The 16,578-nt window shown below is 35.1% G+C and overlaps 2 protein-coding genes across 2 annotated transcripts; both read right to left on the bottom strand.

Annotated features, from left to right (window-relative positions):
• Positions 1-4,324: 4,324 nt before the first annotated feature.
• Positions 4,325-5,263, bottom strand: LOC131395076 (olfactory receptor 5M5-like). Its single transcript, XM_058526881.1, has one exon. The coding sequence runs from the start codon at positions 5,261-5,263 to the stop codon at positions 4,325-4,327; it is 939 nt and encodes a 312-aa protein (XP_058382864.1).
• Positions 5,264-15,133: 9,870 nt separating this feature from the next.
• On the bottom strand, positions 15,134-16,120 carry LOC131395075 (olfactory receptor 5M10). Its single transcript, XM_058526880.1, has one exon. The coding sequence runs from the start codon at positions 16,079-16,081 to the stop codon at positions 15,134-15,136; it is 948 nt and encodes a 315-aa protein (XP_058382863.1). The 5' UTR covers positions 16,082-16,120.
• Positions 16,121-16,578: the final 458 nt, after the last annotated feature.

Genomic DNA, 16,578 nt, shown 5'->3' with positions numbered 1-16,578 from the left:
CCCAACAAAGAAAAAACTGAAACTGAAAATTACAAAATTTACAAAAAAGAAGATATTTTCCCTACAGAGATATAACAAAAAATCTGGTAGTACAATCATCTGTACAACAAAACTGGTAGAAGCTAGAGTATGAAGTATTTTCTAAGTATTGAAAGCAAATATCTATTTATCTAGATTGATAACCAAATGAATTCTTCTTTGACAATTAAAGTTAAAACAAGACATTTTCATACAAATAAAAACAGAGAGAAGTTATCTTCCACAAAATCTCATGGGAAAAACTACTTAATGATATATATCAGAAAGCGGAAAACTAAATCCAGAAAAAAGAGTGGGATCCAAACAGAACAGTGAGAAAGTGGTTTACAAAAGTGGCTAAATTTAAAGGAACATTGACAATAAACAAAAACCTAATATAATTATAATCCAATCATATATAACTATATTTCAAGTCTATTATTAAATAATAATTTATTATCAATGATCTATTTTATACTTCCACATAACAGTATGTAAGATAGATATAAGAGGTACCCAGAATTAAAATATTCTAAGTTCATTTTATTATTCTCTATAGACTTACTGATTAATAGAGACTCAGTTAAGTCAAATATGTGTACCAAAATTTGATGGAATTTATTAAAAATAGAAAATAGAATGTGTAATATCAAAAAAGAAGTAGAAAGAACAAAGGAACGTAGAAAACAACTTAATCATGATTGGAAAAGGGGAAAAAAATACAGGGAAAATTTTTTTAAAGCACAAAATAAGCTGTTAGAAAATGATAATAAGTATCAATATTCACAACAAAATAAGAGACTCAATAATTAAAAGGACTCAAGACCTGAAAGTCAAAGGGCAGAAATACACATAATAGACATCAAGTAACCAAAAATAATTAAAAATACTGCTGATTCCATGGCTTATCAAGTCATGCTGTGGTGGCATTCCACATATAAAGTAGAGGAAGATGGACACGGACGTTAGCCCAGGGCCAATCTTCCTCAGCAAAAAAAGGAGGATTGGCAATGGATGTTAGCTCAGGGCTAATCTTCCTCACCGAAAGAAAACAAAATACTGCTGAAGATATATGAATGTCAGACAAAATAGACTTTTGGATTTTAATCATCAAAGATGGGTTACAAACTATATAATAATAAAAGGAATTATACTAGTTCATTACTTGACCTCATCTAACAATACAACCTCAATATTTAAAGGAAAAATTACAAAGAGAAATAGACGAATCCACAGGCAAGTCTCTCAGTTTTTATGTGAAACAATAAAACATTTGTAGGGACACAGAAGATCTGAAAAAAATAAATAAACCAGATTGACCTCATAGAACCCTGCTCTGCTCTGCTCCCATCTCTTGAGAGTTTTTCCCCACTATTGTCTTCCATAACTTGTATGTCTCAGGAGGAAATGCCAAAGATAAGAAGTAAGACGCCATGACATGAATGGGTGTGCAAATTATCCAGTAGGAAATGTACCACCTGTAATGCCTATAGAGTAAAATAACCCGACTTCTGTGACTGTTTTCCTTATGAACTCTTAAATCAGGATATGGCAGCTTCTACTTTGGGATTTGGCCCAGTAGAGTAGGAAAGAATGATCAGGGCACACAGAACTGATGATGCCATGCAAAACACATTAAGCCATAGCTAAGGAATATTTGTGATGGTGACTACCAAAATAAGAGGATAGATACGGGACTAAATATAGACTATAAATTACCTTTTCTTCTTTCTCATTCTTAGACCCACCACTACTGGATCAATGAAGTTGGTTTCATGTCCCTTCTAAGGAAAGGATGGACATGGACTCTGGAGAGGATATAGGTATTTTTGTACATTTTAATGCCAGCCCTGGTGGTCTAGTGGTTAAGATTCGGTACTCCAGCCTCCAGCAGCTGGAGTTCTTTTCCTGGTGAGGGAACCACACTACCCATCTGTTGGTTGTCAGACTGTGGTGGCTGCTTGTTGCTGTGATGCTGAAAGCTCTGTCACCGGTATTTCAAATACCAGCAGCGTCAGCCACGGTGGACAGGTTTCAGCTTAGCATCCAGACTAAGACAGACTAGGAAGAAGGACCTGACCACTCACTTCCGAAAAAATTAGCCATGAAAACTCTGTGAATAGAAGTGGAGATTTTTCTGATATAGTGGTGGAAGGCGAGAGGATGGCACAAAAAGACCAGGCAGGGTTCCACTCTGCTGTGCACAGGGTCACTAGGAGTCAGAATCGACCTGAAAGCAGTAACAACAATAAATACATTTTAATGGTAGCTTCTGTCAGAGACCCTTCAAGAAAATAATGTTTCAGGCTTCCAGATAAAGGGTGATAAAGCTATTTTTATAAAAAGTTTGTATTGATGAAGAATTGACAAGTTGGTCTTAGAATAGAGAACACAGAAACAGACTGATACAGGTGAAAACTTGATACATGACAGAGTTTACACTAAAAATATAACGAGAAAAGTATGCAGTACTCAAAAAATGGGAAATTTATTTTTTTTCATTATAAAATAGGATTGGAGACTGTTTTGCAACATTTACTTACTGGAAACAATAAAGACCTACATATGCAAAAGCAAAACTTTAAAACTTTGAAAGAAAAGATAGGAGAATATCTTCATAATAGGAAAGAATTATTTAGACAGGACATACAAAGCACAAGCATAAAGAGAAGATTAATACATTTGAACTACATTAAAATGAAAAACTTCTGCAGCACCAAATATATCATGTGCAAAAATGAAATACATGCTGCAAACAGGTTGAAGATATTTGCAATTCATACATCATTAAAATATTAGTACTTGGTTCAGAATAAATAAGGAGCTATTATAAACATAGGAAATAGAGAAAATAACTTGCTGAAAGTGAACAAAAAATATGGACATACAACTGAAAAAAAGAGAAATCTTCAATTAGCATCAAAGCATTTAAAAATATTTCACTTGTAATGATGATTCCAAAACTTAAACAGGAAATGAGAATCCATTTTGCACCCATTAGATTTGAAAACATTTTAAAGGTCTGACCATACACTGTGTTGACAAGAATGTGGAGTAAAGGGCGCTCTCACACTCTCTTAGCAGGAGTCTAAACTGGTAGAGCTATTTGGCAATATCTACTAAATTTAAAGATGCTCATATCTAATGACCCAGACATTACCATCTTAGGTATATATGTGAGAGGAACTCTTGAACTGCTACACATTCAGAATTCCACAAGAAAATGTTTTGCTGGATTTTCATATTTTCAGAAACTAGAAAAATGTAATTGTCCATCAATAGTAGAAAATAAATATATGGTGGCATATTTATATATTGCCAGAAAATTATCAGTGAAAAATGCTGCTGAATGAATCAGCCTGGATAAATCTAAGAATGTTTAGTGAAAAATAAAACAAACTGCAGAAGGATACGTTGAGTGATTTGACTTATATCAAGATTTAAATCTAGCAAAGTAATATTGTATAATTCTGTGGGTACGTAATCACCTAGCAAGTGCTAAAACTCTACATAGGGATAAGAAACATTAAATTCATATTACAGTTTAATTCAAGAAATGAGGAGAGAAACAGAATCACACAAGGCAGACTCAATTTGACAACATCTGAGTATCTGAAATATCTGAAGCAGAAATGGCATTGTGTGAAAACTTAATAATGATTAGTTATGCTTACATAGGTGGTCTTTATATTACTTTCTATTTTTGGCTGTGTGTTGGAAATAGTACATAATAAAAATTAACAAGTGAAAGCACAAAACCAGTTTTATAATGGGGATGTATATGAGTGACAAAAAGAAAAAGGAAAAAAAAAAAACCTTCTAAAGGAAATTTGGCATTTCTATCCTAGAGTGACAATCAGAGATGCCCAAAGATCTTCATTGCTATATAATTTGTAAGAAAAAGAAGTAAAAACTCACCTGCTATAGTTGATGAGTTTCTGAAAAATCATTAGGAATTTATTAAGCACTATATAAATCTACCATGTTATCATTGCCATAGCATCGTTTGGGAACTCTGTCTTTTATAACTTTGTACCAGTATGAGTACTACAGGTAGATTCATCTGTTCTTTATTGATTTTATAGAACAATAACAATGCCTTTTAGTTCTGTCTCTGAATTTTTTTAATGCCCTGAGACAACACTGTAAACACTAGCAAATAGTTGGACACATTCTTCCAGGCCCCACATGAGAATTAGGAAAGACTAAAAATACTCAATGAGAAAAATGATTGCTTAATTTAAAATGTTCATTAATTGGCCAGAAAATAAGGATATATTACATACCTGTGACCAAAAAGTCTATCTTATTTAGCAAACAATTTCTTTTGAATCACTTTCCTGATTGCTGTTTTAACATCTTTGTTCCGAAGGCTATAGATCAAAGGGTTTAACATAGGACTCACAAAGATATAAAAAACAGCTACAATTTTCCCTTGTTCTACAGATGCCTCAGAAGGGGGCCTCAGATGCATGCAGAACAGAGTCCCATAAAAGATGGTGACAGCCATCAGATGGGACCCACAGGTGGAGAAAGCTTTGTGCCTCCCCTCAGCAGAGCGCATACGCAGAATAGTTGTGAAAATGAAAACGTAGGAGATGAGGATGATGGTGAGAGAACAGGTGAGGTTGGAACCAGCCACCACAAACATGGCAGTTTCTTTGACATGAGTATCTGAGCAGGCAAGGACTAAGAGAGGAGGGTCCGCACAGTAAAAGTGGTTGATTTCATTGGGTCCACAGAAGGAGAGACGAAGCATCAGGATGGTCTGTGCCAGACCATTTGCAAAGCCATAAATATAAGGAGTAGTAACGAGAGAGAGGCAAACGCGTTTGGACATTTTGCTACCATATGACAAGGGTTTGCAGATGGCCACGTAGCGGTCATAAGCCATCCCTGTGAGCATATAATATTCTGTGATCACCAAGGTGATAAAAAAATGGAACTGGATACAGCAACCAATGAAGGAAATGGTTTTTCTCTTGGATAAGAAGTTAACCAGCATCTGCGGAGTGACATTGGTGACATAACAGAGATCTACAATGGAGAGGTGACTGAGGAAGAAGTACATTGGAGTGTGAAGTTTCGGGTCACTTCTGATTAACAAAATCATGCTCACATTGCCGATCACTGTGATAAGGTAGATGACTAGGAAAACCACAAAGAGGACAGGCTGCAACTCGGCTCGATCTGTCAGTCCCAGGAGAATAAACTCAGTCACTGTTGTGCAGTTTTTCTTTAACATTGTGTTTGCTTGGCTTCAAGTGAGGTCTAAAGTAAAGGAAATACAAATGCATTTGTCTTTTGTCGTTTCTCCATCACCCTCATCATGTCAGCTGATACTTCTTCCCCTTCTCTCAAACTTGTAAATACATGTGGCAGAAGTAAGCAAGTGACTGATGTTTTAAATATCTAAATCAATATCGAGCTCCTTTATATAAAGGCAGTCATATTTTTAAATGTTTTTCTGCAAGTCTTTTCATATTTTTTTTATTGCATCAAATTTTAATTTTTGTTTATTGCAGTAACATTGGTTTATAACATTGTATAAATTTCAGGTGTACATGATTGTACTTCTATTTCTGCATAGATTACATCATTTAAAAAGCCATTATCTTACTGCAAGTCTTTATCATATTTGTTCAATTACAATTTCCTTAAACACTGTTTCTTTGAATTTGTAATCCTTTGTTTTTCAACATACCTTTTGATGTGTTATCTAAAGCATCTGTCACTGTCACTCATCTGTTTTCCTGAGCTGAATGGACTCAGGGAAATGGAACTGATGTATGGCATATGTTCTTGTAAAACTAGGATCTATCTACCTGTCCCTCCAAACTCAAGATTGTATTCGACTGTTCACTCTCCCTGGAATGTCTGTCCATTTTCCCCACTACAGTCTACTTCAGGTGGCCCTGATACCACCAAATTTTACTTAACTTTTAAGAATCAGCTCAAAAGATCTCCTTTGCTTTATATATTGTTGCCAATTATTGGGGGCAAAAATTGGTTCATGGGGCACAAAAGTAAATTAGTATTTTTGTATAAAAACAGATGTATGTAACATACATAAATAATATGTGTGTGTGTTTGTGTGTGTGTGTGTAGGTATATACATACACATATATCAGAGGTATTAAATACTCGTGGGGGAGTGATAAAATAGTGTATTAAAAGACTCCCTGGTGGGGGTAAGACAATCATGAAAAAAAAGGTTGACAATCATATCTCCACATCATAACAATTTTGTTGTAACCCTACCTCTTTTTAACTCTTGCAAAGGTAAGAAAAACTCTATAACATGAATCAATTTTGGTTTTTTAAAACTTGGAAATGGTCATACTGAAATAATAATCATATTACATATACACTGAGATAGTACATAAGATATCATGAATTGCATCTCCCAAATTTGTGCAGGATGAAAGTGACCATGAAGACCATTGTGGAAAATCTACATTCTCCGACAATAACACATACCCAGGTATGTCAATATTATACTGACTCTTGTTAATAGCTACAGTGCCAAGGATGGACACAGTTCACTTTGTAAGGCACTTTGTAAATACACCTCTCCAGCATTCTTGCCCATTGCGTTATTCCGTTCTGCACTTGAAGACTTTGGACTTATTGAGTGGGGTAATAAAATACAAGACAAATCTCCTGAATCAATAGAATCACAATCATTTTGTAGTTTTCTTTTTTAAGTTCAAAAGATCACAGTAATTGTCATAATAGGCAAATACTCTTTGGTGTTGTGATGGTATGTTTAGTAAGTGTCTATTTTTAAACATTAATTTAGAGCCAAAATAATTAATACCTCCATTCAGTTTTTACTGTGGGGAAATGAGCAATGTAAACAATGAACATTCCAGATAACTGAACTGAGTACTTTAAAGTAATAACTTTCCTTTAAAGAAATGGAACACATCCTATATGATTTGAGCAAGAAAACTTCAGAGAGAAGTATTTGCAAGTGGATAGAAGTGGCTCTGTGAAACCTGAGGCTTTACACTCATGACATTCACCCTCACCCTGAGAATCTCTCATGTAGTTGTTTGCTGCCACTACCCAGTAACCCAAAGAGTCTAGAAGGTTGGTCTTTAGTTTTAGCAAGGGTGATGTCTCCTTGGCATGTAGTCGTGGTTCAATTTGAAGTGGAAAAAGAAATTTAGAGAAGGCATGTTCATGAAATGCATTTTGGATTACTTTTAAATAATTAATATAGGTTATAACCTAAATGTGGCCAATTCTCCAGGAAGGGAGTGCAGACCATTACATGATACGATGCTTATAATTATAAAGAGTAGCATTGTTAACTCAGAAGGAACCAGAAAGTTTATTCAATACCACCGCTTTATTTTTCTTCATGGAATGAGAAAGTAAGCATAGTTAGTTCCTGAGAGTCAACAAAGTGTAACAGTTACTGGGGTCTGCAGCCAGACTTTCTGGCTGGAAATCCCGTATCCTCTAATTCCTAGCTGAGGAGGTTGGGCAAGCCATTCATCTCCACTGTATGTTCATAAATACTTGTACTCTGAGAGAATAGTAGAATGTAAATCAAGGCATTCACTAATCCATCAGAATATGATTCAGCACACAATTTTATTTTTGTTGATTAAAATACTTATTTCAGTTTCTAAAATATGTTTTAACAATACCTCATCCTACCTGTGAAAGAAGTGTTCTCCCAATGAGAGCATGGATATGAAGAACTGAAGAGTTTATAATGGAATTGTTATAAAGGGACCAAATCTCTATGGTTTAATTATTTCTAGAGGAAACTCATTCAGACTGTAAACAACCACTATCTTTGTTATTTTTTTAAAAATCATAAACTTATTGAGAACATGTTTTTTGCCCACTCACCAATATCATCACAGAATCAAATCTCCCAAGAATGATGAAGCAATGGGATTCATTATTTATTTTAACTTACATCTGAATGTCTTAATATTTTTTGACAAGAGGGAAATATTAAGTTCTGTTTACAGCATGTAAGACAGAATAGTGTGTGGTGTAGGGAGAAAGTTTTGGCGTTAGGAAAACCACTGGAAGATGAATTAACCTTTATTGAACTTGGACTAGTTATTTACTAATTTTGTGCTTTCTTTTTCAGTAGGAATAATAAGACATAGCTATGGGAACATTGTAGATACATGGATAATATAGATGTCTGGTGATTCTCCCTCTGTCACCCTACCCCATCCACACCTATTGCCTTTTCTTCTCTACCTTGTTCTGTCCATCTGGAGTTTCATCCTTAGGGGTCATGTCAATAGAGCTCCTTTGGTAACTAGTTTCCAGCTGAATTCAGCCAATGGGAGAAACCAGCAGGATATCAGAGGGGGGAAGAAGAGAAAAGTAGCTCAGTTTCTTTCTCATTCTCTCCCAGTTTCACAATGAAGGTGCTAGAGTGGCTGCATCCATCCAGGGAAAGCTCCTGCAGAGGTATGTGTTGGGGAAGAAGGTGGCCAGGAACCTTCTTCCTGGTTCTAACTCTCACTGGGCTCTGGTGACATATGCCACTGCCCAGCCATTTCAGGACTAGAGGTGGAACTATCACATAAATAGAGTCACATAAATAAATAATCTTTTTTGAAGTGATAAAGCATATGAGGAAAAATAGATCATGGTTCATGATTAAAGAGCTATTTCAAATGAGGTAACTTAGAGTAGTGGCCAGGCAATGCCTTTCAGAAGAGGTGTTATTAGAAGACAGATCTAAATTAAGTGATGGAATAAGTCACTGAAAGGTCTGAGGGAAGAATATTCTAAGCAGAGAGAACAGTGTTTACAAAGGCCCTGAGGTAGGAATGTGCTCAGCATGTACAAGAAACAGCTAGGGGTTCAATTTGGCAGGAGATGAAGTACTGAAGAGTAAGTGGTCAAAAAATTTGGAGGGGGATGGGAAGGCATCACATAAGTCCTTGTAGACTCGGTGATGTTTCTTAAGAAGTTTAGATTTTAGCCCAAATGTGATGGAAAATCTTGGACTATTTTATGAAGTCAGTAACGTGAAGTGATTATATTTATGAAAGGTCATTGGTTTGCATTGAAATAGAGAATTTCAAATGTGGAAGGAGGAAGATCATTGCCATAGCTTGGGCAAAAGATAATTTAGTTTTAGACCAGACTGGTAACAGAGGAAATGCTGACAAGCTATGTTAACGCTTAAAATGTAATATTTAAAAGGTAGGACAGAAAAGACTTCCTGATGGTCAAATACAAAGTGTGATATCAACTGTATGGGATAAATTGAAATATAAATATGAAATATATATGAAACCTAAAATAAATGGGGACATTGTGCAATAAAAAGAGATTAGTGAGAGCAAAGGGTATATTAAGTGAGGACAGAACCCAGATACCAGGTGTTGATTAGGAACAAAGGAGATGGGATGGACAGAAATCCAAGGGACAGGATAGGTTCATTGCTGTCGAAAAGTAAGAAATGAGGTAGAAACTGAGCCTGAACAAACATACAATTGGCTCTCAAGAAGTATATGCTACTCCAGTTAGAGAAGGTTTGCCTCTGCTGACAGTGATAGAACCAGTTACAGAGAGCCGCTCATTCTCCCCATTCCATGATTAAATGATTATGTCATGATCAGACCATGGCAGTAGCTATGTTTGAGCACCAGGGGTTCTGATTCCATAGCTTAATTAGGGACACCAAAGAGCTAAGTCAGAGTCCATACACACTAGTTGAGTTAAAGTGAGACATGCAAAGTAGCGGGCACAGTATGATGCATAGGCTTTAAAATATGTTTTTCCAATATATTGTCCACTTTAATCAGCAACATAAATTTTCAAAAGAATAAAGCACCACTTTCTTTTAATATTGAGGCAGTTTTTTATTTTTCCCTCTTTAGGAAAATGTTCATAAATACAGGTTAGTGCTTCTGATAAGTTATTGTAGTAAGATAGATTTCTACAGTTTTATTCGTACAACTTTTTATATTCCATACTTTTTGGATGTGCTGATGTGTAATGTCACCACAGGCAAATGGTGCCCACATTTCTCTACATCGTCAAATGCACTGGAAGTGTTCATTCTATTGCGTGTATGTGTGAATACAGTAAATATAAACCAATGCAGAAAACATTGATCCATCAGATACAGTTTATTGGAACTCAACTGTAACTTGTTTCACTTCTTCTCAGTGTCATAGCATGATCAGTACCTGAAGGTGATGTTTAAGCTTGAAAAGCAGAAGAAAAAAGCCTTTAATTGGAGGAACTTTCCCTTGAAAGTTCTGAGTGAAAGAAAAATTTTATTTTCCAGATTAAAACATTGTAGACGGAGACTGATATTGACTTGCCCCCATCACCCACTCTTAACAAACATAAGCATAACTTTATTTATCACTGAGTAAACTCAAAATATTCAGAAGCATGATATTTTTAAGGGAAAAAGTAATAGGAGCTTGAATTAGAAAAATCTAGGTGACCATCCAGTTCAATACTGTTATAGAAGGGGTAGGAGTTTTGAACCCCTGCTTTCTCCTACTTTCATATTTAAATTCCAACATTAATAAATAAAGATCTTTTAATTTTATATCCTGGGATCTGAATTATATTGGAAATATGCACTTTTTGTTCACTTCTTTCTTGCTTTTAAAAGTAATAATAGTTTATCATGGAAAATTGGTACATAGATATAAAGAACAAGTTTTACTTTTCCTTAATCCTACTATTTTACAAAGTTATCATAATGTATATATTGTTGTATCATTTCTTTTTCATAAAAAGCAATGTAAAATGATCTGCCCTTTCCTCAATTCAGAATTTCTTCATTTTAACTTCTGTATAAAATTCTAATGCAAAAATCTGTTACAGGATAGTCCCAATCTCCTCATGATCACAGCCAACACACCCTTCCAGGGCGTCTAGTTATTTGCAGCCAGCTTCTGCTCTGTCTGGCATACGCCTGTGCCTAACCAGTTATTAAATGCAGGCAGCCCTCACCCTGCACAGCGCTGTGGTAACTGGGATCCCTGCAAAGCAAAGACACGTTCCCAGTCTGTACAGGTTTCAGTTAACCCAGCACCGTGTAAAGTGAGGGCTGCCTGTGTTTAATACAGAACTTGTTTCCTTTTTCTCAATTATAAAACAAACATGACTATGAAAATCTTCTCTCATTTCTTATTATGCCTTCAGCACATTCTTAAAATTGGACTGAGCAAAAGTGTACAAACATTTTTAAGATTCCTTAAAACATAATGTTAAATTGATTTCCAGAAAAGCTATATATTATTGTTCTTCTTGACACCATCAATATACAAAGTGTCAGTATTTTTTGAACTCTCATAAATAGAAATACTACACAAAACAATCTCTTAATTCATATTTTTGATTACTAACATTTGTACTCATTAATTTTAGCATGTTTGTATTTTTATAAATTTTCTGTACATAGCCTTCAACAATTATTTATATGATGGTGCTTAGTACTTCATATGATTTCCATGAACTTATCATATCTTAGTAAGTTTACACTTTACCTTATCTGGGGCAAATCTTTGCCAAAATATTGAATGCCTCTTTTATGGTCAAATTTGGGTGATTTTCCTCTGCGAATCTCTCCACTGCAATTAAGCTCAAAGATATTTTTTCCAATTATTTAAAAACTTAATGTATATTTTAATTTGGATCATTATAAAATTTTTTTGAGTGTTTTAAATGACTCAGAGTTAAAGAGTACGTATGAGCATGTCAGTTCTTTTGGGGAATAGTTGCTGGCAAAGGACAATCTAGTTAGGAATAAGATTCTGGATTTAGATATCTTAGTTAAAAAATAATGTTGTATAACGGACACATAATGGTATAATGGAAAAATAAATGTTTGTGTAAAAGTGTTAACAAATACACAACATTAATGTGTAAAGGTTAAATGTTTTTCTTTTCACTTATAGGCCAACAGCACCTCTCTGCCTTTTTGGCAAAAAAAAACACCCTAACTCACCTTTAACCTTTCTTCCCTATCCAGTCCTCTTTATGGCCTCCATGCCTTACATCTCCCCTTTGGATCTGAGGACCCAGGTGTAACAATACTGTTAATACTAAAATATTTTCCGTATTTCTAAAATAATTTACAATGGATATATGTTGTGTGTATAGCCATATTTGATCTTTGATAATATGTATACATGGACTTTGTAGTTTGAACATTCATATACATAATTTCTCTGTTAAAAATATTGAGTAGCTTAGAAGAATCTGATTTGTATTCTCCTAAGATAAATTTGAAAGTAAAAAATAATGAAGATGGAATTTCTCTACTAGAAATTAAAGCACATTTTAAATTTATATCAATTATAAGAATTTTATTTAAAATTTTTGTATAGATTGGTCAAAGGAATAGAGGAAATAGGCCAGAAATAGATTCTCTTAGTGTACAATAAAGGTAACATCGCAAATCAGTGGGGAAAAAAGGAGTTGCTTAACAAATAATGGGAGGAAATGGGTTAAAAACATGAAAGAAAAGTTATGTACAATATTACAAAATATAACAAAATTTATCAAGAATAATTCAAGATAGTCCTATAAAATATTATTATTAAAATTAATAACCTAATATAGATACTTGTTTATTTAAATTGAGGATTGAAAAAAGCTGCAAAACAAAAAAGTTGATAAAATTTTTCCAAATAAATATGTCAATATTCCTCGTGTGAGGAGTCATCAGCAATAATATGAAAGGCAATCGTCAAACTGATATATTTTATTTGTTAAATATACATTCCAAAATTACTTCTGTCAAAAAAACCCAGAATTCTTTCCTAAGAATTGCAGTTGAGACATGAAAGAAGGAAATAATCTTAAATAGTATTTTTTAACATTAATAATGGTGTAGTGAAATAGTTATTCTCAAATATTATTGTCATCAGTATAAATTATTAGAAACTTTCTGGAAAAAAAATTTACCCGTGAAAAAATTAGCAGGAGCTTTAAAATTGTTCAAAATATTTAATTCAGCAATTACACTTCTAGAAATATATCCTAAAGGAACAATCAGAGAGACATGTACATAGAGATAAGACTCAATCTTAAAAATAATAGAGTATATTGATATGACAGAATAATAGTTTGCAAAATAAATCAAGTGGAAAAAAATACACCAAAATATTGAGAGCAGCTTTCTTTAGGTAGGAGATTACAAGCAAATTTTGCTTTCATTCCTTACGTCTTTCAGCAGTTTTTAGTTTTTTTTCTACAAATGATATGTATTATTTTTGTAAGTTCAAAATGAAGTAATTGTTAAATATTATAGTACATTAAAAATGGTGTTCATCAAAAATATTTAGTCCATATGAAATGCAAACATTATACCATCAAGTGAAAATCAATGTTCATACTCGTATATGGCAAATGATTCCAATTTTGTTTTATTAATTAATATATATATGCATAAAAATTATTGAGAAGAATTATAAAAAAACCCAAACAGAAATTATCCACTGGTTTAGGACACATCATTGATAAACCTTGCTTCTTCATTTCTGTCTGTATTTTCTAGTTTTTAAAGTGAACATGTGTGCTTTTTTATAATCTGGAAAATATATCTATAAAATGCCATCTAAATAGGTCTAGCATATACCAAAATTGCTTGTTTTACATGGAGCAGTAGGATAATTCTTTTTATATTGCACACAAATCACCATGCTACCTGAAATGTCAGAGGACATCCATGTTAGCTGTTATCAGCTCTATCACTCTCATCACAATCACCATGATTTCATGTACAGCACTAACCTCGTTAGTTTATTATCCCCGCATTCTATCCCGCATGTGCAGTGCTGAGGAGTTTAACCACTGCAGTGCGAGTTGGAAAGAGGAGAGAATTTGGAATCGAGGGACTTGCCTTTGTGCCACTTAGTGGCTGAGAGACTTTGGGTAAGTCATTTAACCTCTCTGTGCCTAAGACTCCAAACGTTACAAATGGAGGTGATAATTTTCTCACTAGTTCATTTGCAAGGATTAAAATAAAAGGTGATATAAAAGTCATCACCAAATTATAACTGAGTGTCATTTATGATTATTATTTTTTTTTTTTGGTGAGGAACATTGCCCGTAAGCTAACATCTATTGCCAATCTTCCTCTTTTTGCTGAGAAAGACAGGCTCTGAGCTAACATCTGTGCCAATCTTCCTCTATTTTTTTGTATGGGGGATGCCGCCACAGCATGGCTTGATGAGCAGGACATAGGTCCATGCCTGGGATTCAAGCCTGGCAACCTGCGAACCCCACGCCACCAAGGCAGAGAACGTGAAATTAACCACTATGACATCAGGCTGGCTCTATTTAAGATTATTATTATTTTTTTTTTTGCGAGGAGATCAGCCCTGTGCTAACATCCGCCAATCCTCCTCTTTTTTTGCTGAGGAAGACGGCCCTGGGCTAACATCTGTGCCCATCTTCCTCCACTTTATATGGGACGCCGCCACAGCATGGCTTGCCAAGCAGTGCGTCGGTGCGCGCCCGGGATCCGAACCAGCGAACCCCCGGGCCGCCGCAGCGGAGTGCGCGCACTTAACCGCTTGCGCCACCGGGCCGGTCCCTATTTAAGATTATTTTTATGCATGTTGATTTATGTTCTATTCTATCTCTAAAAAAATTCTGAGGTGACTTTCACCCCAAAACATACACAATGAAAAAATTAAATCACAAATAGAAGTAAATAAAAAGATTATTTAAAAAAAGACCACAAAGAGATCAACTATTTGGGTTAAGAGAGCTGCCAAGATTGAGTGTAAGTTTGGTTCCTGAAAGCCACAGTAGCTCTCAGGACTAAAAAATAAGAGGAAGCATAGAATTATTTAGACAAAATATAGAGTACTTCTACAATGATACTAAAACGCATTTTTCAAACAGGATTATAAATCTGGTTATCAGCACATTCTGGTTGCTAGGAATGGAAACACGACTCTGCTTAACAAAAAGGGAAGTTTGTTGTGAGTTAAGGGAATGTCTCACAGACAAAATGATGCTGATCCTCAAAAGAAAATTGGAACCAGAGGCTCTATCACAGTTAGGACCCCTTTCATACTCATTTTTAGGTACAAATCACTATCTTATCACAGACACTTAGTCATTTCCAATGAACCCACGCCTAAACTGCAATTTTATGAAGGATATTTCCCTTAATCATTTGCTGCATGGCATGGATGATATCCTTATTTCTCAGACTGTAGATCAACGGGTTCAGCATTGGGCTCAAAAAAGTATAGAAGACTGCAATTATTTTGGACTCCTCTACAGACTTCTCAGATGGGGGCCTTAAGTACATGCACAAGAGGGTTCCATAAAATATGGTGACTGTTGTCAGGTGGGAACCACAAGTAGAAAAGGCTTTGTACTTGCCTTCAGCAGAACGGATCCTCAAGACGGCTGCAATAATGAAAAGGTAGGACAGGAGAATGATGAAGAGGGAGCTTAAGAGAGTAAAACCAGCAACTACAAACATTGCCATCTTCTTGATATAGGTGTCAGAGCAGGCCAACATTAAAAGAGGAGGGTCAGCACAGTAGAAATGATTGATTTCAAGGGAGCCACAGAAGGACAAATGAAAAGTCAACAGTGTCTGAGAGAGTCCATTGAGGAAGCCAAAAGTATAAGGGGCCATGACTAGAGAGATACAAATGTCCCTGGACATCCTGGTGCTATAATGTAAAGGGCTGCGAATGGCTACATAGCGATCCAGTGCCATGGAAGCAAGGAGATAAAACTCAGTGATGCCCAGGGCAATGAAGAGAAGACATTGCGTGAAGCATCCAGCATAGGTGATGGTCTTCTGGTCTGAGAGGAAATTATGCAGCATATTTGGAGTAATGTTGGAGGAATAACAAATGTCTACAAAGGAGAGGTGGCTAAGGAAGAAATACATGGGCGCTTGGAGGTGGGAATTGGTCCTGATCAGCGTGATCATGCACAGATTCCCTGCCAGTGTGATTAGGTAGATCACCAGAAACACCCCAAACAGGATCTTTTCTAGCACTGGATCCTCTGTGAGTCCCAAGAGAATGAATTCCGTCACTAGAGTGTGGTTTTGAGAAGACATTTTCTTATCTCTTCAAAACTGAAAGTGAAGAATTCTGCCTGATCCAGATTCTGCATTTGTTCCATTTATTCCAGTAAATGCATTCCATCATTTACTCTTTGATCTAGTCATCTATGGGGAGATTACTCTTTTTTCAACAAACATCGAATTTTTACATAAATATTTTCGCCCTTTGTCTCTGTGATATCGCTTTGTCTTTGTATCTCAAATTCTCTCGCTCTAACTTGTAGATATATATATAATCACACATTTATACTTATCATCTTGGAGAACTCCCAATTTGGTATTTTTTTCAAATTTTGTGAAATAAAAAAGCACAGAATGTAAAATCAGATACAAAAGCAACAGGTCATTGGCATGATTCAAATGGAAAACTGAAGAAAGTTGGATTTCTAGTGTCCCTCCAGATCAGATATCCTATTTTTCAGATACAAAATAGAAAATGAATATTCAGTACAGCATTTTCACTTGGAACTCATAATTGTCTGGCTTAGTTT

This window comes from Diceros bicornis, chromosome 31 (genome assembly GCF_020826845.1).
Source record: "Diceros bicornis minor isolate mBicDic1 chromosome 31, mDicBic1.mat.cur, whole genome shotgun sequence".
Classification (NCBI taxonomy): Eukaryota; Metazoa; Chordata; class Mammalia; order Perissodactyla; family Rhinocerotidae; genus Diceros; species Diceros bicornis.
Note: the sequence above shows the minus strand (reverse complement) of the source record. Positions and strands in the feature narration are given on the sequence as shown.

Bases quoted from the DNA above. Each gene is read 5' to 3' on its own strand.
- LOC131395076 (XM_058526881.1), bottom strand. From the start codon at position 5,263: ATGTTAAAGAAAAACTGCACAACAGTGACTGAGTTTATTCTCCTGGGA.
- LOC131395075 (XM_058526880.1), bottom strand. From the start codon at position 16,081: ATGTCTTCTCAAAACCACACTCTAGTGACGGAATTCATTCTCTTGGGA.